Source organism: Mycteria americana, chromosome 2, assembly GCF_035582795.1.
Source record: "Mycteria americana isolate JAX WOST 10 ecotype Jacksonville Zoo and Gardens chromosome 2, USCA_MyAme_1.0, whole genome shotgun sequence".
NCBI classification, from domain to species: domain Eukaryota; kingdom Metazoa; phylum Chordata; class Aves; order Ciconiiformes; family Ciconiidae; genus Mycteria; species Mycteria americana.
In genome coordinates, this window is record NC_134366.1 from 39,569,315 (window position 1) to 39,592,509 (window position 23,195).

The 23,195-nt window shown below is 42.2% G+C and overlaps 1 protein-coding gene across 1 annotated transcript in view; it reads right to left on the reverse strand.

The window, feature by feature from the left end:
* Positions 1–1,574: 1,574 nt before the first annotated feature.
* Positions 1,575–23,195, reverse strand: part of COLQ (collagen like tail subunit of asymmetric acetylcholinesterase) — a 37,937-nt gene continuing 16,316 nt past the window's right edge. The window contains exons 8-18 of the mRNA XM_075495430.1: positions 21,711–21,773; positions 20,665–20,691; positions 19,971–20,015; positions 19,156–19,191; positions 18,136–18,216; positions 13,466–13,562; positions 11,546–11,685; positions 8,542–8,661; positions 7,812–7,932; positions 5,403–5,505; positions 1,575–3,398 (exon numbers count right to left, since the gene is read on the reverse strand). Of these exons, the coding sequence (XP_075351545.1) occupies positions 3,329–3,398; positions 5,403–5,505; positions 7,812–7,932; positions 8,542–8,661; positions 11,546–11,685; positions 13,466–13,562; positions 18,136–18,216; positions 19,156–19,191; positions 19,971–20,015; positions 20,665–20,691; positions 21,711–21,773 (903 nt within the window). The 3' untranslated portion in view covers positions 1,575–3,328. The remainder of the gene's footprint in view (positions 3,399–5,402; positions 5,506–7,811; positions 7,933–8,541; positions 8,662–11,545; positions 11,686–13,465; positions 13,563–18,135; positions 18,217–19,155; positions 19,192–19,970; positions 20,016–20,664; positions 20,692–21,710; positions 21,774–23,195) is intronic.

Genomic DNA, 23,195 nt, shown 5'->3' on the forward strand with positions numbered 1-23,195 from the left:
GGCTGCAGGGAGTGACCGAACCCTAGGTGCCAACATAGCCGTTCCCATCGTCCATCAGCACCCGGCACCATTGCTTTCTGGTTTGCAGCCATCAGCTCAGCCTCTGGTAGGAGTTACAAACCAGCAGTATGTTATGAGGTAGCAGGAGGAGATAATCCCCCGACCCGTAGCCCAAAGCCTTATTAGAAGTAGTCCATGTGACACCAATTACAACCAGAAATCAATGCAAGTGGAGCAGTTCTGCGCATGGCGTGTTGCACGGGTCAGTTTGGGGCACAGAGCCAGGTCCAGCAGCAGGCGGGGAGAGGCAGCAGGCACGGGAGAGGAGGCACTATTTTTTTCCCCTCCCCAGCATCTTAAACTAGGTAATTGTATTTAAAAAATGTGTTGTTAAACCCAAATTGAAGTAAGTGAAAGTAAGGACATAGCAGAACTAAGGTAGCATGATTTATTGACATGAGCTGCTAATACATGCAGTAGGTAACTACATATATTTAATTATATATTAAGTGCAAGCTGGACTTTTAGTATACATTTAATGCAGTGCATGGCGTAAGATCATACTGGTTTTGTATTTGTCTAGAGTTGCATACTAATCATTAGAAAACTCTCCCACAAGCATTTGCTGCTACAAAAGGCCAAGGAATGGAAATACCCCAATTAACTTTTGAACCAGTCTTGGCACAATGTGTTAAGAAACTCAGAGGAGGGAAGATAATTCACAGCAGACCAGGCACCATCCAGCTGAAGGATCCTCAATTAATAATAAAGCAGGTATGTGTGTCAGAAATAAGGAGGAAGGATTTCTTTTGCAGCCTTTTAAAACGTATATACTTAACACCTTCCCAGATGTCTTTCTCATGCTTTATCATCTGAGGGGAACAAGACACTAACGGTAGTAAGAAACTTGTTTCATATCTTTTTTTTTCCTTATATCTTACATTGCTTTCTTTCTGTTAAGATGCTGAATTGTTTGTGCTGTATTAATAAAGTCCATTTAAAATCCATGCTTTGTGAATGTTTTCTGACTAGACTGATATGCCCCTTCCTGAACATGTACAGCACAGTACAATTTTACCTACGTGATCATACCTCCTGTTTACATTTCCTACCCTCCGTGTGCTTAGCTTTGCAACTTCAATGTCCTGTGGAGGTAGGAGCTTTTAAAAATGACGTGACTTAAAACTGAAGGTGAAAGGCCACTAGGATTACCAAATTTCTCAAAGACTCCAGCCTTTTGGGGAGTAGACATGAACTGCTTGGAGAAGGTGAGGAGTTCAGATGAAGTGTCTCTAAGCCCAGGATGGTAACACCCAGCAGATGCTGCCAGAGGTTCAGCCAGAAGGCTGGCCAGCAGGACGTGGTGCTGGGAGCGTGGCTGTCCTCGGGAGCCTCCGGCCAGGATACACGCTCCCGCGTGGTGTGACGCTGCTGGAACCCGCTGCTTGCACAAGCACAGGAAATTAAAAGGCGGCTGTGCTAGTGCCCAGATTTCCAGAGCTTATGGCAAGTTCCTTGCCCCAGTGGTTCCTTGACCTTTTATTAAGACCTCTGTTTAAAAAAAAAAAAAAAAAAAAGGGCAACAAGATGAAAAATTTTGAACTATTGAACTGGGCTACAGGTGCTGGTGGCTTGGCTTCATAGCAACATAAATAGCCCAGGTAAGTAACAGCCACAGAGAGTACACTAATTTTATTTGTTTGGTTGGTTTTTTTTTTAATTGGTGATTTCCAGTATCACTTTGGACATGCAGAGTTAAAGTCTTCTATATAGGTGGTAAAAGTTGTATGCATTTCTTGATTGCTTTAATGCATTATCATTATAACACAACAACCACCTTTATTTAGCCTTTACAGAAGTACCAGTATAAGTGCAGCTCTTGCAGTGCTGTCACTGGTACAGATAACTCATGCAGTTCAAACGGTTGTGTACAGCATTTATCGTGAAGAAGAAAAGAGTGGCTTGTACGAAAATAACACCTTGATTTGAGGCTTTTAGTCCTGAACTCTGCACATCCTTTGTTTCATTTTCTTCTGTTATAGACTCTTTTTCACATAACATTTAATATGCTTCCCATGTGAAATTCGCTCTTTAATGCCTGCTAATAAATAAGTATATAATTACCCTGACTCCTATCAGAGCTAATATAGTTGAACAAACTTTCTGAAACACAAAAATACATGTACATTACACAGCATGAATGACCATCCATAAACACTCTACTCCAAGATCTGATTTACAGCGATACAAAAGTGAGAACATACACTGGGGGGTACCCCAGACACGATGGCGGAAACAGCAAGCGGGAGAGAGGGGGAGAGAGAGGACAGGGTATAACCAGAAATTGAATGATGATGGTTGGGTGGACAAGGGGATGAAAACGAGAAGACCTTCCAATGTAGAAACCAGAGTGAAGGTGATGTGTATGTGGTCACACTGCGGTTTCAGGCAGGTAACCAGCGTTGTCCCAGCTCCTTCGGGGTCACGCAGAGCCCAGCCAGCTTGACAGTGGTGGAAAATATGGAAATATGTTCCTTCTTTATCTTCCCTCCTTGTCTGATTTTCTCCTGGGAAAGATCTCCTTGGCTGTTTCACAGTTTATTTGTCCAGTTTGGCCACTGTGGTCTGCAGTTTCCAGCCTCCTGGGACTGCTTGCATTTCCGTGCATGCACACAGACACACGCAGCCAAACGTCTTAGCCTGAAGGTGAAGTTAACCAGCTTTTTTGGCTGATTTGCTGATCTTGAAAGCACTTACTGAAGGGCCTCTGCTCCTTCGACCCACGAAGGTGTATAGTTAACCTTAATGTCACTGAAGTCATCACTCGTGGATACAACACTTGCAAAGTTCACATTGTAATAAAAGAGAAAGTCTCTATAAACACTGCATCCAAGATATGCTTTGTGTTTATGCTGAGAAGGTTTAACGACAAAAACCCTCAAGAGCTTACATGTAGGTTTAACAGTGCTAAGTTGAGGTAATTGTTACACGATATTCCTGGTTAGTGAAATTCAGTTTCCAGTAGCTTAATGCTGCATTTGTGATGGAGAGTAAGTCGCAATCCACAGCCACATGAAAGTCTTACTGGCAAACACTGTTTGACATTTCTCTATTAAGACAGGATGCAGTGGTACTGTTTTTTCCCAATCTGACTTAATTTAAAAAAAAAAGAAAAACATCTCAAAATGGCCATCAGCAGCATGATGTCTTTTTGTTTTCACACAGAGGTGGGTGGGTTTCTTTTTTTTGTCCCAGTCCTTCTTGGATAGATGATAGCGTAGCACCTAACACCCCGCTACATGTGGGATGCTACCCACCTCCGCTCCCCTCATGTGAAGTATCGACACTGTGTAGAGTCAATGTAGCAGTAAGAAGTGCATCGCAATTTTCCGTAAGACCTAAAATAAAAGAGAGTATCTCAGTTTCAAAGTATGCTATAGTTCACATTATATGGTTTCTGGATGTAACTCTCTGTAGGAGTGAAGAACATCAGAAAATGCCATGTGTAGCAACATATGGGAACCAAAAGAGGGTAATTTCCACCAGTGCTCCACTGTGCTCCCTCTTGTCAGCAAAATAAGAGTCCAGGAGAAACTATGAGTGAAGACTTAATTCCCAGTAATGTCAATTAAAAAAAAATAACATCCCCATTGGCAGTGGGACTTGAGCGTTGCGCAGGCGTGGGCGCAGGAGGCCTTGGCACTCACCCATGGGAACTGTGTAATGAAATCTCTGAGGCTCTGAGTTAAGTGTTTTTCCAGCTATTTCCAATAGCTCCAGCAGGTGTGACTGTGCCTGTCCTTTAACTTAATTTTCATGTACTTGAAATAATGATGATGACACATGCCCACCTTTGAAATAAAAAAAAGTAAATGGAAGGGTCCTTGCAAAATAAGGAAAAACAGTGATTTCTGTCTTTCTACCCACTTAAACTGAGCTGCAGTGACTCTACCTATTGAAGACCTGACCAGAGATGTTAATAAAATAAGCATTTTAATGAGGTTTTATTGCTAGCATATGTCTAAGTGAATAACCCATCCATCAAATAATCCACAAGCTGTGGATTAAGTAGCCATTAAGCAGGTCCTTAAAACTACGTCCTTGGATAACCCACATTCTCAGAAAACCAATGTAAAATCTGAAGTGAAGGTGTGTGAAATATGGGGAGGGATTTGGGGACTGGAAAGAGTAGAAAATGGGAAAATCGGTTGCAGCAGAGCTCTTGGAGGAAAGGGTGCTTTGGGATGAAATGCCCGTGGGAATGCCATGCTTATATACTTATCCCATTTTAGTCACGATTCACAGCTTTTTCTTTAGTTTAGCAGATAATTTGTGGACTGCACACACAAAAATAAAGTATCTCAGTTGCTCTTCACAACTTGATTATACATGGGAAGTGAAATTTATAAAAAGTTCTCAAGCTTTTGTGGTGCTATTTTTGGCACCAGACTTCAGACTCTTAGAAGGGAACAGTTTTCACAGCAGAAAACAGCTCCACACTGTCTGAAGATGAGTAAAATGTTTCAGGTTGCCAGGTTTGCTGGTCTTGATTTTAGTAATCTCTTACACCAGGAGTGCTCCAACAAGTGCAGTGGAAGGATTAGCACAGCACTTGACTTACAAAGACATCCTGCGGTTTCTTATGCCTGTCAATTAGCACATTATTTTTCCATGAACGATGAGGGCTCTGCGCATAATTACATTTGCAAATTAAAGGTTTCCTGTTAGCCAGTAACAATACCTGACAGTTAAATAGAGGTACTGCTGTTGGAGGCAAAATGCTGACCAGAGGAAGCTGCTTAAACAAAGGCAGAGAAGGCAAATCAACAATAAGCAGATGTTTTAAATGAAGGGCATTGCTAAGCAGATGCATGGCTTTGCATCTGCTGTTGAGTGAATTTGCTGGTCTTTGGAAAGGCTGATAGATGACCCGTTGGTTCCGAAATAAAGATACCCCTAGACTACCCGTTCATGGTAAGGGCAACAGGAGGTCAGTTGGAGGTTGTGGTTTGGGTTTTTTTTTTCCTTCAGTGTGAGCATTTCCTTCTCATGGTCTTTCCTACTCTTTGTATGTTATGGGTGAACATTAATGCAATGATAATGTCACCAAATGAGGAAATCTTTGCAAGCAATGGGCAAACATACATCTATGTGACCTTCATTCATTTTGTACAGTAAGAGGCATGTGCTTATTACCGAGAGATGAGATTTAGCCCTTAAAGTCAATGATACGCAGAAATAATCTGATAGACTCGTTCTCCCCACTACCTGCAGTGGTCCCAGTGGAACAAGGTTTAAATGGGTAATACGTTTCTGTTTTAAAGCTGGCAAAGAGAAAAAAGAAAAAAAGAAAAACCAAACCTCCAAAACCCCGAGCCAAAGTGAAGACAGCTCATACATACCCAGGGAGATAGGTTTTACATGTCAAATGTCCAAAATCCTTCCCATCGCAGTCTTCAACCCCCTCGTGTCTGTAGCCATCTCCGCAGTAAGCACGGCGGCATCCTAGTGAAAAATACAGAAAGAAATACCTTCAAGGCACTTCATATGTAAAAGAGGCAGGTGAGGTAAGTGGACCTAGATTTTTAAAGGTAAAGCATAAACCAAGGCATTTTGGGGAGGACATCCTGTAAGCACTGTCTTAGGAGGAGCAATATTCTTCACTACAGAAGAATATGCTTTTTTTAGCCCAATTTCAATGACCAAGCGAAAGAATGGATAACTACTAAGAATAATTAATACAGAAACACTAATTACAACAGCATTTATTCTAATAATTATTATTACCATAGGTAATTACTATCAAAACAAATTAAAGGAAGCATAAAATACAGTTAACATAAATTATTTGGGGAGGTCACAATTTCAAAAAAACACTCTAAGGCCATTAAGTGGTTTGAAAATCCCAACCTAGACCTTTACCCAATATTGCACAGTATCTATGTGCATCTACTGCAAGTGAGTTCCCACATATGAACAGAATTATGCAGAGCTATTGCCTGTCTATCAAAAAAAAGTATGCAATGATTGCCAAAAAGTTGTTTTTCCCACTGCTGACTCCTACTGACTTGTGCATGAGTGGGCCTTGTGATATTTTTTCATGGTGACTGGCATGTAGGCTGCAGTAATTTGTGGGTTGGTTTGCTATTTTAGCAACTGGACTTTGCTTTTGATGTCTTCAACTTTTTGAGTATAACTTGAACAAATTCATTTAGCTAAAATCCCTTTGATGTCTTCTTGGAGACACTATTAACCAATGGATTAAAAGGACACTCAAGAATAGGGAGTTTATAAGAGTTAAAGTGGGTTATTTACAAATAGAAATGATTAATTAATTGCACCAAGGATCTGTTTGTCAGGAACTGATGCTTCTAAGACCAATGAGCCTATTTTACAATTAAATCCACTTAACGTTTGGTTAACCTTTTTCTTTTGGTTCAGTCACAAGAGCAGAATGATGACAATGTGCTCATTTCCGAGTAACTCAATGATAACTCTTCTGGTCACATCAGTGTCAGAAGTCTATGTATTGCAAGACCTCGATCGACCTAAAGCTTTGCCCAGTGTATAGCACAAAGTAACACGGTGTGCCTCCAGACACACAATGTACAATTTTGCAGGCACTACAACTAATGAACACTATTTTCCTGCATGCTTGTTCCCCACGGTTGACTGCAAATTCTAATTGAATCATTTTCTTATGCTTGGAGCCTGGAGAGCTCATGCTCTCTCACTGGATTACTCTGCAGTCAGGCAAGCTTAGAGGGGCATTTATTTATATGTCTCCCTATACCTGTTGCAACCGAATTGCCTTTGAAATCTCTTTCCTGTTGTCATTGAGAAGTTGGCTGGGATTCCTAAGTTATAAGGGAAGGGTGGTGATGGACAGGTGGATGGACAAACTCACATAGAATGTTGCTGCATACACCTCATTTTCAAAGTCAGGCTAAAAAATGGAGGGCTATATAAATGAAAAAGAAAAATTGCATCTTTCAGTGTTGGCTGATAGCTGTTCTGAAATGTGAAGCAGCATCCCTTTGCTAGAACCAACAGAATACCAAACCTGCTGTGTGTCAGCTGTAGATGGTGTAGAGTGCTGGGCTCTGGGGAAGGAATCAAGCAGTAAATGTCACTGAAAGGTAGAAGTGAAGGTTGCCACAGCTGCTTGTATGCTTACATGCTCTTTGCTATCCACAACCAGCAAAATGAAAGGAAACTTGATTAGACAGGAATCAAATGTTGTATAAACCTAATAGTGAAGGTAGTGGGCTTCCCACTACCCTACACACTATCCCACTACCCACCTTCCCTATGCAAGTGAATAACAAAATCCAAAGCAATTTTACTGGACCCAGGATCTAGCTTACTATTAGAAACAGCCAGCTTCTCTGTCTGCCCTAAGGGGTTTTGTGGTGCACTGCAAAGGTATGCTACATCTTTTGGCCAGAAAGCCGGCAGCCCCCAGGGAAGGTACGTATGTAAACCAGCTGCTGGATTTGGCTCCTGAAATGCAGTGGTTTTGCTCTGGCTGCAGACACCTCTGCTCAGTAAGGGTACACGGTCCTCAACGAGGATGCATGAGAAGTACTTGGCATCACTCTGTCTTGTGCTGGTGTGCGGCATCCACGTGCACAAAGGACCTCAGTTTTTGCATTGTGCCTCCCTCTCCCTGTGCCTGCACTTGATCCACAAACCACACAAGCTCCCCTGAGTGAAACACTCGTGTGAGTTACACAGCAGTGCACCCTGTGGAAACAACTAATGCACCTTCCCTGGTAGAAAGAGGTCGCTTTTGATGCGCTGTAACTTACTTATACAGTCATCAGTCACAACCGCATTGCCATCGTCGCACTCTTCCCCATCCTGTACGATCCCATCTCCACAGGTACCACCATCCTTGAAGCGGTAATCCATGGGATAGAAAGGGGTGAGCTGGCCAAACAAACACACAGCAGTTACTGAATCAGACCACGAGCAGTCTGGCTAGCAAGCAGAGGTGAAGGGATCTGGGAGGCAGATCCCACAACTGGGTTTTCATATCCTGCTATTTGGTGGTTCCCAGGGTTTATACAGAATCTGATTCAAAGTCCCGTGGACACAAGAAGGATGCTGCTGCTGATTTCAGCAGGACTTAGCTTAGCTCCTTGAAGCAATAAGGAAATACATGGTTTGGGGTTGCAGGGTTTGTGTTTTTCCACAACTTTGTACCCTGGTGAACTTTGCCTTACTTTGTATTAAATAAAAAAATGCTCTTTACTATCGTAATTCTCCAAATTCAGTCCCAGTTTGTTTACCAGTGGAGCCTGGTTCACAGGGAGGTTAGCAAAACCTGCAACACTGATGAGTTAACACCTCAGTAATTAAGACTCCTGTGAACAAAAAATCACAGAATTATGTACAGTTGGGGCAGTGCTCAAAAGTGACTTTTTTCTCCATTTGCTTCATTGATTCTGTATGACACCTTAAGTACAGAAGTATGTTCTGTATTTAAAAATGAAACATACACTCACAAGTTTTCTGAGACTACAGTCATATTTTCACCTGGATTGGGAGCCATCCAAAGGTATCCTTGAAATACAAAGATCTCTGATCTCTTCTAAAAGCTAAGGCATTTTCGGTGTTTAACCGGTCCAATTCTTCTTGATTATTCACCACAAAGATCTGGGGCACAGAAAAAGAGGTGATCGGTAACCCTCTCAAGAAGTATTTTGGATTGTCATGGAATCTGGTTTTGCCAACTGACATATGTATCTGCAAATAGGTAAATAATTACACAGAAAAATGGTTTGGTTGTTTTCAGAAACAGAATAGTGTGAAAACTTACACCCATGGACCGCCAGACCATGAGAGGCTCCTTTGCAACTGATAAGAAGAAACACGAGTTTCCAAAGGAGAATGGTCTTTCCTAAGCACCTAGCTATGGCTCCAATGGCCCCTATTTCAAAATCCACATCCACAGGTAATGATCATGCAAATACTTGTGCACAATCACTGCTGAGAAAAAATGTCAGATGCTGAAATGGTTAGATGTTGGAATAATTGCAAAATCCATATAGGCATAAATGCTTTTTGCGGGTTTGTCTATAATTTTTTAGGCATGCTCGTGGCTACAAAATAAATAATGCATTGCTCAATGCAACCTTCACTTATCTTTTACTACTTTGTACTTTGTTTAGATTTAATTGGCATTGAAATGCATGTTTCTTTATATGCATATACTTTAGTCTAAAGCCAAGTCTTCAATTAAACAGAAAAAAATTAGGTCAAAATGGAAAAATTAGGACGAGCTGCTCGCTTACCAATTTTTTTAATGTCTCAGTCACTGAAATTGGCTGTAAGGGGCATTAGGAAATAATAATCTCTTCCTTCAGCAGCTTAATCAAATTAATTTTAGCAAGATTCAAACCATTTTTAAATTAAGAAAAAGCAAATGGAATGCTTCTGAGCAAAATGGATTTAGGGCTGAACCTGATTCCCACCAGCACAGACAGAATTGGCTCTTTTTAAACAAATTACCCTGAAATTTTTACATAGCAGAATATTCCCATAGCCCTCGACAAAGGCCAATTTCATTAAAGAAGCATTGAATAAAAATGCCTTCAGCTTGAATGAAAGAAAGCAAAGAAATAGAAAGCCAGCAAAGAACTGATTCTGCAATTGTGTTTGGGAGCTCAAGTCCCAGCCCCAGAGCTCTAATTTCTCTTGAAATCAATAGCAGATCTGTGCTCTCTGAAACGCTCTGTTACAGATACCGGCCTTTGAAATCGCAAAAGATTTAAAAACCGGAATGAACCTCAGCCAGTGACAGAAAACCAGCGCTTTGTTTCCTAGCCTCTCCCCTCCTCTGGCAGTGCTGGCACCAGAGGAGTTGACGGGCGAGGGGGTGATTGCACCGGGGATGTTCCGCGGCAGGACGCTGCTTTGGCAAACCACCCAACACGGGACTGGGGGCACAGAGCACCGTCTCTGGGTCTCTTCCATGGGCAACTATAGCAACCCTGACAATAGTCGTCAAGTGGTACGAGGCAGGCTTCAAAGCTGCTACATGGGGATCTGAACAGAATAAATAATAGCAGCGTTTAAGCTCCTGCTCTTGACATTCGAGGGAGTGAAACAAATGGGGCAGGCAAAGGGGGAGCGCAGCTCTGCCAGTGCTCCGCTTTCAGAGCTGAGGCTTGCCTCTTTGCCATCCCTCATTTCTGAGAAGGAAACGGCACTTGATCATCATCACATGAGGGTTCACAGAGATAGTGCAGGGTACTTACATTTTAGGTAGTTACACTCTTATTACCGTCTTTTAAGATCCAATATGAAACTGTGCCAGATGGAAAAGGAGGCTCATAAGACCTACACAGAATATTGCAAGCCTTATACCTTATCCTATGAGCTCTCCATGCCGTGAAGTACATGATAGATTTTTGCAATAGTGATGTGATATGCACCTTTATTTTATGCACTTTCTTCTCGCACTGTTAAGTTTTAAAAATAATGGGGCTTTTTTGTAATGCAACACAGACAGGGATGAGCAAGCAGCTGACAAGACTTGCAGCACACTCATGCAAAAGATGGAGTTCAATGACCCTGTTTAATGGACAGTGTTGTGAGTATGCCCCTTTCACACACTGTAACAGCTTTCTGACAACGTGACAGATGGGAAAGTTAACAAAGCTAATCACTGCTTGTGTCATTCAGAGATGATCAGACACCGTGCAATATCCACTTGCATGAGTGGAGTGGCTGGGCTGCGCTGGTACACAGCAGCAAGGTAGCATTTTCACTGCTGACTAAGTGCTACAATGCACAGAATAATAAGGCAGGGACCAGGAGAAGGAAAAATACAGAAATAGTATTTACAAACCCCAAAGAAATCAGAGATGAAAGATTGCTAGGTCACTTTCCACCAATGACTTTTCCTTTAAAGTACTTTGTCCAATTTGCTCATAAAAATGCTTTCCAGAAGGCTAGAGATTGAAATTAACTATATAAAGTGTATGTCTACAGACAGGAGCTCAGAAGTCTGACTCCCATGGTTTGTGGAGACCCCTTTTTGCTCCAAGGTAGAGGGTCTGTGCTTTGGGAAAAAGTTCTGTTGTATATGTGAAATGCTTGATGTCAATATTCAATTCCAAAATCACTGTCTTTGCAGAAGAAGATATCAAAAATAAGCAAGAAAGAGACGCTTATTTCACTGCCCAATCTGAAATATATTTCAATTTACTGAAATAAAAAGAACAGATTATATATGTACAGTAGGAGATGGAAGAGAGCATCCTCAGACTTGAAAAAAGGTTTCTAAACACATGCTACATTACTGGTGGTTTGAAACAGCTGCATTTCAGCACGTCAATCACACAACCCTCACACTAGTTATGAGACCAAACTGTTTTGCACCGACTGGATCTCACAGGTGGTGGATACTAGAAATATCACATTGCCCACATACAGCCATCGTCCCTGTTAAATCCAAAATATTGGTGAGTATACCACCTCTTACAATAAAAGTACTTAAGAACTGCTCACATCCTCTTCCAGAAAATCAGCTTACCGCAGGGACTTTCGGATAACTGTGTCCAAACACAGGTTCCTCATATGGCGGGTTATTCACATGTTGTGGGGATCTGCAGAGACATCTCCCCGGAGGCCCTGGAAGTCCTCTTTCCCCTTTTGGTCCTATTGCAAATTGCCCTAGGAAGCAAAATGCCAGGTTGCCTTGTTATGAAGTTAACATACAAAACGCAAACGCAGCCTTAGTGGAAAAAGTACAGGTCAGGTGAATATATGCATTTACCTAAATTTTCAGAGATGCACAGCTCCCACCAAATCCACTGGGAACCGAAGGAAATGATTACCAGAACCACCAATTCCAGCACTTCAGGAGAAAGACCAGGGTTTGTACCACAGTCATTTTTTTTAGATCACATTTTAAATTTTTCTACCAACTTTACAGAGAAAAAGAGAGGCCATTTGCTTAGGATTTCCAGACAAATGTCAGCCTGTTTGAAGCTACGGAAATTCAGGTCATGATGAACACACAGATCACTCTACAGCACCTAGGCACCAAGTTTAGTAGAGTCAGACTCTGCAGACACCCACAACGCATTGGACTTGTGCATTTGTGCAACCACTTGAGCGATGCTGTTTTAGAGGTTTCTGTACAAGAAAACCCAACCAGAAATACAGGAGTGCTACAAATAAAAATTAAGAAAAATACTGCTTTTTGACTTTCAAACTTTGGCAAGGATGCGCTGCTCTGCAGAATTAGACTATGAGCCAACATGTTCATACTGCAAGCAGTGACATCATTACAGAAAGGTAATTTAGCATCAGAATTTATATTCTAGAGGAAAAAGATTAACAAGCCTGATACATAAACTTTCTGTGGATGGAATAATGCCTTTAAAAGTAATCTCAGGATCCTGGCTGCCTTCTCATTAGCATGATGAAAATTCTGCCCTCTGAAAACCTCCAGCTGTTTTACTCAGGACAAAGATGTTTCAAAATAGGAGACATGAGATACGTGAAGATTTTGAAGCAGCCCCCAGCTTCACAGATGTACCGTTTCCAGACCACCAGAAGGAAGAGACCTGCCCGCTGATGTAAGCAAGGGAAGAAAAAGGGAAAGCAAAATAGAAAGGAACATTGAACAGATCGGCTACAGTGCAAGCAGCTGATGTCCATTTGAGGCAATAGTAGTTTCCAACTGGTCTTGCTTTTCTTTTCAGGTACTTTAGTATATATCTGGGTTGAGAAAACCCTACATGAGCCTTCATTGTCACGGAACATTGTAGGTCGTGTATTGTCCTTCATGTCTACACTTGGTCTCACAAGCTGCCTAGAGTTCACATGTACGCATAGCCTTGAAGATTTTTTTCTCGTGATTTCTACAACATGCACAGTTGCAGCGAGCATAGATCTACAGCTCTTAACTAAAAAGAGAGATGTTTTTTTTTCACTACCCTTTTTTTCCCCTCTGACTCCTATCCCTTTCCTTCTCTTCCCTTCTTTCCTTACTGCCATTGTGACTTGAGTCTCATCTGTTTTTCTTTTACAGAGCTGCACAGGGTAAGTATGTCCCGGCTGGTTAGAAACTGCAATCTTTCACTATAAGCCAGGATATCTGGAGAAGCAGCAGACCTTTGATGATGGAGATTAACTAGTCCCTCCAAGGCTGCCAGATGGCTTTTCATCATCCCCATCTACCAAAGTCCCACAGGTACCACATGTTTTTGGTTTTATTTGAAACACCAGAAGCCATAACATAGGCTTTAAAGTAAGGTATAGAGTCCTTATAATGGACAAGGATGGCATGACCTGCCTTCAGGAGAGATCCTCTCCTTGCTGTCAGTGGAGAAGCAAACGAAGCCCTGCAGCACTTTTTCTAAGGGGCTGATGTAGGTGTACGTGATGAGTCAGGAAGGGCTGGGGAGTAGGGACTGTTTAGGAAATCACCCAATCTTCTGCTTACCCGATCCTGAAGGTCCAGGGGGGCCTGGCTGGCCAGAAGGACCAGGCCTTCCAGGTGGACCCATGATACCTGCAGGTCCAATGTCTCCCTTTAGTCCCTAGGAAAGAGGAGACATTCATTTACTAAATTATTAACAACACACAACCTCTCCTAGCCAGCACTGGCTTCCCTTTAAAGAAAGCCAAGACATTTGCCAATAGGAGCATGCAGCGTGAACTTCATAGCCACCACCCCCGGGAAGAGGTTCTGTCCTCTTCTACGTGGAGACAGAAAAGCATGTCTAGGCAGGACTTCTGCTCTTAAACATCAATGGTCCCAGCAGATCTGCTCTGTGTGGAGTCAGGAATCACCCTGCTCTGACTCCAATCATTTGGCGGCCTTTATTTAAGGATACCTTTTTACCCCTGGTAGCTCTCTAGGAATCAGTGCAGCTCAGAAAGAAATGGGTAATCCCAGAAATCCCTAGTTACTGCACTAATACACAACAGGGAAAAAAAGAGAAAATTCGGTAAGGTGTCAGCAAGGGCTTCCACAGTGACATTTCCCAGTTTTAGGGTACAGTTTTTGAGAAGCACACTAATGACTTTGAGGCCCACACTGTTTTCAGAAGTACTTTAGGTGCCTGGACTCCTGTATCTCCTTGACTTTCACCGTGGGTATAGCTATGTTAACAAATCCCTGCAAAACAAGCAAGAGCTTGGCTTTACAAAGTGCAAGCTAGTGTGTGGCAACAGCGTGCTGACAAATGGTGTCCCTCCAAAATGCTGTAAAATTACCTATGGGAGACAAGCTTACACACAGTTACCATACAATAGCTAATATTCTGTAAAATCAGCCCTAATTTGCCTCATGGGAGCTTGTTAGTGCAGCCATACCCTTAGGCATTTGGAAGTTTCACCCTAGACCTGTTCAGCACCTTCCTATTTTTGCTCCTGAATTTAATATGGTGACACTTATTAAAAATAACTATATTTATCTTCCTGCCATATACTCTCCAAGGCTTGGATTTCTCAACTTTGTATTTCAGAAGTGTATTACATAGCTTAAAGTTTAAATACCTGATTTATTTTTATGTAACGGCATACATTATTTAGCATAACAAAAATGATGTGCACTATGTAAGCTTTCCTTTAATGGCAAAGGAGATGAGTTCCTTGAAGATGGTGTAATGTCTGGTTAATGTGCATTCACGGGTGCATGACGAGTGGTCGCATGTCTAATTTCAGAGTAATGAAGCATATATAGTAATATATGCTAAAATAATTTGTTGTTATATAATATGTTGTATCTCATGGATACGTTTGAATGTCACTTGCATTTGGCACCATTTCAACAGAGAAAGGTTGATTTTGCCATGGCCCATAAAGAACTAATTGAATATTTGCTTTGTTTAATCCTATTAGGTAAGCTCTGTGCCATCAAAATATTCCAGGATTTACGGGAACGTCAGCGATGCTGATCCCTAATTACTTCTGACATTATGCAACACAGAACTGGCAGACCAGGATTTTGCAGCCCCCAAGAAGTCTGTGGGAAATCTCTTTCCCCCACACAATAGCGATCTGGCAGAGGCGAGCCAGGGCCAGTCAGACATGTACTGCCTGAAATCGAGCTGTCTGCTGTGCCTCCTGCTTTGGAGGAATGATTGCTTAATGCTTTCTTGTTTAGCACAGATAGATTAAATAATAATGACAGAGATTTATATTAAATATCTTCACCTTGTTTCTTTTCACATGCACCCATGGCATTCAGAAAAGCTTTTCCCATGGACAATATTCATATTCCTCTCCCTTCTTTCAAAGTAACATTATCTGAAGCTCTAAGTCATTCCTCCTTATCAAGGCTGAAATGCTGAACTTTCTCCTTAGGGTCAATTCCCAAGTTTCAAAGCTTTGGGTGTTATATCTCAGTTAGAGGGCAATGAGGCTGTGACTTGTGACTCCCACCTCCTGGCCACCTTTTAGGAAGAGCCTGCCCCAGAGGCAGAGGAGAGCTGAAGAAGGCAGTGAGATAATCAAGACGTATCTCAAAATGGAAGTGGAAGTGACACCTTCCTAATTTAGCTGCTTTTATCTGGGGATGTCAGCTGGATCAAGAGACAGGAAATGGCCCCATGTTGATGGAAACTATCCTCTCAGCTGAACAAACAGCCAGGCGGTAACTACAGCACTTAAAGGCAGCAGCCAGCGCCCTGGAGCCTTCAAATACCACTCTCAAGTTTTTTCAAAGGATTAGAAAAGAAGAAAGGAAACAGCTAGTTCACCAATTACAGAGGGAAGCCCAGTTTTCCTGCAGAAGATCAATGCCGAAATTGCTCTCAGGGCACCAGAAAGGGGTTTGTGTACTGAGCCTTGGGCCTGGAAATCCTAAGTTGGGGCCAGACTATAGTTCTTTTAGTCACACTGATTGTTGCTTTAAATTATGACACGCCTTACATCACCACTTTTTGATTAAGGCACTGTGTAATATGACAAAACACCTAAGGTCAAGTAAGGAGTGCACTGTGTTCAAGTTGATCTGCAGGCGCTACATCTTCTCTTTGCCTTATGCTACGGAAACATATTCTGTGCACATTACTTTGGCAGGACAGAGGAGCACAGTTTACAAAAAACAAACCAAACCAAACCAGCAAAGAGCATGCATCAGCTTTTAAAAACTGACAAATCAAGGACAAAACCCATATTTCTTCTGGGTAATCTAGCAGACTTACATTGCACATACCTTCCTTACTTGGTGACCTATTATTCCCTCCCCATCAACCAACTTTTTAATTTTCCCCACACGGGCTATTCTTTCCCTTCAGATATTAGCTGCCGGCATCAGAGGAATAGTGAAGCAGGCATGTGCCGCTGTTTGCAATGCTGGGCATAACCAGACTGCAAATAAAATGCTTGCAGCTAAGCCCATTAACCACGGCATCTACAAGTTCCTGTATCTGAGTAGATGCACATTAGCACCAAAGTCCGTCTAGCGAGAACAGATTCCCTTCCTGTCAGTCAGCAGAAAGAAACAGGCTCTGCAGGCGACAATTCAGAGCACCAGCAACTGGTCTCCTTTGCACCCCCAATATCATTGCTTAAAATAAATACACAAGGAAAGGTGCACTCAAAGAGGCCCATTTGGTGACTTTAACAGGTAACTATACCAATATTGCTGCCTCCTCCTTGGAAAATGCTACGGTGGAGGAGTCAGTATCAAATTTACACACAATTCCTGGTCTTTACAATTCATGTATGTCTGAGAAATTAATGTATGTCTGAGACAATGAAAGTCTGAGAAAAATAGTTCCACCAGCATTATTATTTTGAGCCCTAAATAAGGACTATTTGTCAACCATCCCATTCCTGCATGGCTTCCATACAAGATTACCACCCCTTAAGGTCACTATGTGTCTTCCTGACCTTTCTCAGAGCAGAAGAATATGTCCCTGGCATGCAATACTACGGTGAGAACTGCCATATAAATATCCAGTCTAACAAATCAATCTTGGTTTCATGTTAACAGAGGAAACGGGAGAAACAGAGAGGGTGTTTCAGTGCTTTGGTTGTTTGCACTGTGCGTTGGACATCTCCAAGGCCTTGTGGCTCTGCAAGCTGATCTGTGTTGACCAACACTTGGGCCTGGGTAAAGCCTGACTCAACCAAATTGGATGGGGTGGACAGAAAGCATCCTCCAGGCATGCCTGGTGGCAACGGCAGAGCCTGAAGGGACACTGGACACAGACTTAGTGCATGTGCTAGAAACCAGGAGTGTATTACCGTGTAATACAGGACTGAGGTTTGGATGTACAGACCAGTGGTTTTCATTGCCATAGACCACACACCAGTTTAATCCACTACAGCATACCATCCTTACTGTACAGGCAGCTACTGCCAGCGGATACAAGCAGTGTTTTTGCTAGCAGAAGTAGTGTAGCTCTTTGCACTGGTAAGCCAGGGAGAAAATTCATGGACAGGCAATGGGATGTCCCTTGCAAGATGCTGCCGCTGCCTCTCTGCCCGGAGCTGAGGTGAGGGGGGCTGGTTTTTGAGGCATCCACAGCAATCCTTCCCTCATTCAGAGCCCCAGAAATCCAGTGTTTTCCTACGAACCTTCCTTTGCTCATCCCAGGAACCTATTTTTGTGAGGGGCAGAGGATGGCACCTGGGCAGGCTGAAATGTGTTGAATTTTGGATATAACCCATTTGCCATTGCAGCCTACCAAGCTGCCTGTAAATTGAGCAGCCCAGCTCCCTAGGTCAGCCTCAGGGCTAGGGATCTACAAAGCGTAGGGTCCCACGGAGTTATGTCCCACGCTGTCTGAGACCTGGACCTCATGCCAATAGACATCAGGTGGGGCTGGGACCATAGCTCTGTGTTGCTTAGGATTCAAAGGGGGGGTTCGAGGTCTGCTCAAGTTATATTCAACGAGTTCATTACCAAGCCAGGAAAAATACAACTTTCCCCATGTTGTGCGGCCAGGGAGCTGAATGCTGCAGAAAAGGCTCCAGCCCTAAAGCTGAGGCTTTAACTCCTGGGCGGCCTGTGCATGCGTGTGAGGTGTCTCAGGGCTTCTGTCCGCTCCCAGTGTGTGACAAAGTGCATGGTACCGAGAGCACAGACCGCACGGTTGTACACCATAACCACACAGACAACGGGAGTCACGGGAACGGGAAACACCATGGTCCTACTTGTTTGCCTCGTTTTCCAGGTCTTCCTATAGGTCCTCTGTGTCCTGGTACTCCAGATTGTCCCTTCGGGCCCATCTCTCCCTTGGTGGGTATGGAGGGAAGGAAGCAGGACGTAAGTACAGAAATGCACATCACCTTGGTTATACCTGCCTTATACAAGACAGCAGGTGGATGGTGCTCTGATTCGCGTCGTGATTCCTCTAGATAATGCTGGCACCATTTGTTTCTCAGAACATCAAAATTATAATAAAATATTTTAAGGCAAGCATGAAGTGAAAAATATCTCTCACAATTTACCCAAATTTCCCTGAAAAATCCTTTCCTGAAAAGGAAGCCAAATGGAAAGATCAGAAACGTGCTCAGAGACTTGGGGAGGTCAAGGCTAGCAAAGCTCTCTGACCGTTTTGGCAATATCTTGCTTTGTGGTTAAGACGCACATGTAATAAAATCACTCAGGGAAAGGAAGGCGAATTCACTCATCTTCTAGCCTCCTTAGAAGCAACCATTATTTCCTCATCCTAATTTCAGAGATAAGATGTGATTATGTCATAAAATTATACTCATTTACGATTTCTATTCATAAAACATCTGAATTGTGGTTGTTTTTTAAGTACAGAATAACAGTGATATCGAAACTGGTCAGGATTACCGCTGCTATTTATAGTAGTGCCATTGTGATTCAGAGTATCAAGAAGGAAATATTTATTATCTTCAAGTGAATAACACCCAAACAATTAGGCCAGTTATGAATCTATAATCAAGAGTCTGAACATGTTAAACAGGAGGAAGATTATGACTGAAACAACCTTCTAGGAAAAAAGAAAAACAAGAACAAACAGCTACATCTCAGAGTTTTCTCCTAAGATAAAAAGCCTAAAGAATTTGATCAAGTCCAAGAAATGTTGGTCATTGAGTCAAGCAAGACCTTCAATGCCTTATACTTTCGAGGATGTCCCGAAGCCATTCATTGACCCTCTACCAGCACTTAACGCAACTCCCCAGTACATCATGCCCACTTACTTTTTGTCCCAGCATTCCAGGGAAGCCTATTTCTCCCTACAAAGTAAAAGGAGAAAAAGCATCAAAAAATGTGGAGTGATCTTTGACAAAGCAGCACCTTCCTTGGAGGGAAGAAAATCAAGTGCCATGCACTGATATCGGTTACAAAAACCCGCACTGTGACTCAGCACTGTGCAGGTGGATGTAGTATGGTGGAGATGCAGTAGGTGGAGAACTATAAGCAACATTTTACTGTAAAGCCCTTTGTATGGTAACACTACTCCTCCATCTGATCCTCTGCTGCCTGCTTCCTCTCCTCCTCTCCTCCGGCAAAAACATCCCAGTTGTGCTTTGTCTACAGGCAACCCTGCTACCTGGACAACTCCCAAAGCCTGCATTTGGGAACGGCATTTCTCCATTTACATCAAAAGCAGTTTGCTTTTCCTTTCTTAGTTAAAAGAACCCCCAAGTCAAGAATCTCACTTTTTTTTTTTTTTCCTCACAACATTATCATATCGCCAGCTAAAAGCATTTTGGCGAGCTGTCGTGGTTCTGGACTGCACAGGCCAGGCCAGACTGAGGTTACCTCCAGGGAAATCCCCCTCTGCCTCATCACCCCACTATGCGCAGGGGCTGGGGGGACATGGACACAGAGGCTGCCCCACTGCCTTCCCGTCAGGTAGGACCACTGCCTGCCCTCACCGCTCTTGCCCTCCCAGGAAGATGCCTCCAGGCTCCCTTCCTCCATACCGCTCCTGGTTTTTGCTATCAGAAGTACATTAGTCCTCATGTCTACGTTCAGCTAAAGCTCACAGCCATTTGGAAAAGAAAATTACCTGGTCTCCTTTGACTCCTTTGTCACCCCTGTCACCTCTGGATCCCTGGAGAGAGATAACAGGGTGACAACAGCTTAATTACTGCCATTTCACAAGGAAGCAAAAAATATTTCTCCTACACAAGGCGTTATTTGGAGTCACACAGAATACAGTAATATCTCCAGAGTAAGGTATATGGTAGATATCTGAAAATGTTTCCATATTACTTTCATTGATATTATAACAGAATAAGAGTACGGCTTGTAGGAAAAGGGACTCATTCTCCCCAGATAACTACTTTAAATACATACTTTCCTGGACATAATACTTCCAAAGTTTATTTTTTTCCCAGTTGGCTTTAGCCAAGTTCAGGTCCCACTGTATGGTCTTACAGTAAAAACTGTCTCTGTGCCAAAGTATATATAGCCTAAATAAACCAGACCAACAATTAAGGATTGTTATACCCATTTTACAGATAGGGAAACTGTAGTGAGGTGCACTGTAGTAACTTGTTCATAAGACGGGCTGTAAAACTCACTTCTTTAGCATCCCAGCCCAAGCCACAAGACTGTGCTCCTCGATGCTTGTTTTCATTTCTCAGTGGGACCTTTAGACGTAACTCCATCAAAATTCAATTTCATTTCCACAGTTACTTTTTTTTTTACATAACTGTTTCCAATGGTTAAATTATACAATATTGTATTGTCACACTGACCTTTTCTCCTCGAGTTCCAGGAAAACCCTAAAGGGAAAGATAGATATTTTAATGCTTCTCGCTTTCAAGATTACCCAAGAAGCAGGACTTTCAAACTTTAAAGTGAAGAAAAAGAATGAAGCACAAATAATTAATTGCATCAACTTGTAAATGTAAATCAACATTTATAGCTTCTAAAATGGCACTGAAACAGAACTATGAAATATGAATTAAAGGCAAGACAACTCAGCCCAAAAGCCAATGTGAAAAAGCCAGGTAAAGCCAGCAGGTTTGATATTGCTTTTAAAATTGAAACAAGGGAAATAAAATGTAACTGAAAGTGAATGAAGCTTTAGATGCCACAATTAATAATCTAAAATAATTTTAGCAATAATCTTCCTCTTCTGTTTTTTTTTTTTCCCCGTGGAACATCCTTAAATTATACTTAAGTAATCTTCTAATGTGAGGATTACTATAAAACTGAGTTTCTCTTTAAGAAACATACAATAAACAATAGTGCTTAGTTCTTTCCAGTCCTTTATTTGAATAAACTAAGTACACATTTTTTTTTAAGTACCCTAAAATATTGTGGCCTAAATTTGTAAAGGCAGAGGCTATGCTATAGACAGCGATGTACAGATACTAGAACATCCAAACGTAATTGTGCTAACTATCCAACTATCAATACATATGCATAGTTTTAGTAGAGGACCAAAATGGTCTCCACAGTCTTATGAGGTGGGTGGAAAACATTGCAGACACAAGTTAATGCTGCAGATACACTTAAGAACTCCAGTTTTCTAGTGGAATACAATTATATATAAGTTTTGCTTTTAAAATAAATTTTTGCATTACAGTAATTTACACCAAAGCATTTTTATGAAAAGCCAGAAACACAGCCAAGCCCAACCAGACAACATAGCCTTGCTTGAAGGTGAACATATCTTTTTAGCTGTATTAGAAAAGATATATCTTGATAAACGCTTTCCAGCAAATTCATGAGGGAAGCAGCCGTCAGCAGAGCATTAGAAACCAATGTCTGAAAATGCAATGTTTGGTTAACAAACCTTAGAGCCCATTGGTCCTCTTGTACCTGGCAATCCCATCACACCCAACTCTCCCTTTTCACCCTAAAGGGGTCAATAAAGAGAGTTATTGATTGTGGCTCTCTGATGAGGTCATATTTGAATGTCTGCTAGTTTAGCGGTTCAGGTTTTATGTCAAATAGTTGAGACAAGCCTGACCTTGGTGTAGCTTTGTAGTCAGAGGTCTATAGTGCAATTGTATTCTGCCTGAGTCCTCATATGTTATCTTATTCTTCTATTTGCATTTTCTTGGGTGCGTAACTTGTGCTTCAGTTTTGCCAGGTGCTATTAAAGGACATGCAAGCAAATTAGCAGCAGCAATGCACCCTTTTACTGCATGAAGGTGCATTGTCTCTACCCAGCATCACTTCCACTGAGTTGCAGAAAAGAAAGGTATTTTGCTGCAAGCCTTTATGGCTTGGGGAGGCACAGCAATTACTTTTACCATAGTTCTGAGACATCACGTGCTTTACAGTGGTTTGGAGCCAGTAAACCATGAAAAGGCTTTACAACTTCTCTGGCTGCTGTCAGCTAATTATATCTAGGGTGAAATACGGAGTAGTCCCCGCAGACATGCAGCAGCCCTACCAGCAGAATACAGTTGGCTCTCATTCTTCTTTGGCTTTCACTGTCCTAGTAGTGGAGAGGATTTTCACATTGGCTGCTGCCCCGGCAGAAAATCAGAAAAGACTTGAAGAAACAAAGTAGGAAAAATAAGGATTGGACCAAGGCTGTGTCAAAGAAAGAGAGGACAAATAAGGAGACCCAGCTGAAGAAATAGAAGGCACAGAGATGGGAACGAGAAAAAAAAAAACCAGCCAGCAGCTTACTGGAGATTTACAGCAAGAAGAGGATGCAGCAAATGACTACAGTGAAGATGAGTATCAGGAGTTTGGGAAGATCAGAGATCAGAAGAAGAGAAAGGAAAGAGAGACACAACCGAGGGAAGCGAGCACAGAGATCTGCTGGCCTCTGTTTGACCGGAGCCTTCATTGACAGGCAGGAAACTGAAATTTATAAAGACCAGAAGAAATGAAAGTGTGAACCCATCTAAAGAACAGAGGAGACAGGTATCAGAGGAGACAATAAAAGCAGAAGAATTGGAATCAAACAGCAAGTAGGACTTGCAGTCAAAGTATAGGAAAAAGTATTACTACTGAATGTGAGGGATGCTTCTAGGAGTGTGATGAAAAAGCATAACAATAGACAAAAAGGAGATAAAATCAAACTTAGGAAGACTTCATAAATAAAACTAGAGCTTATATAAGGAAAAGGCCAAGTGAATGAGTTTTCTGACTGCTGTGCTCTCAGTAATCAGACTGTGAGGGACTGAGGTAGTTGGACCTTCTGCCCTCACTGCTCCCACTGTGAGAAATCACAGCACACTGCGTTTTGGGGCACACCATTTCTCATCTCACAATGTTCAAAGTGAACATTGGCTCCTTTTTTGTACGTAGTCTCTTATTG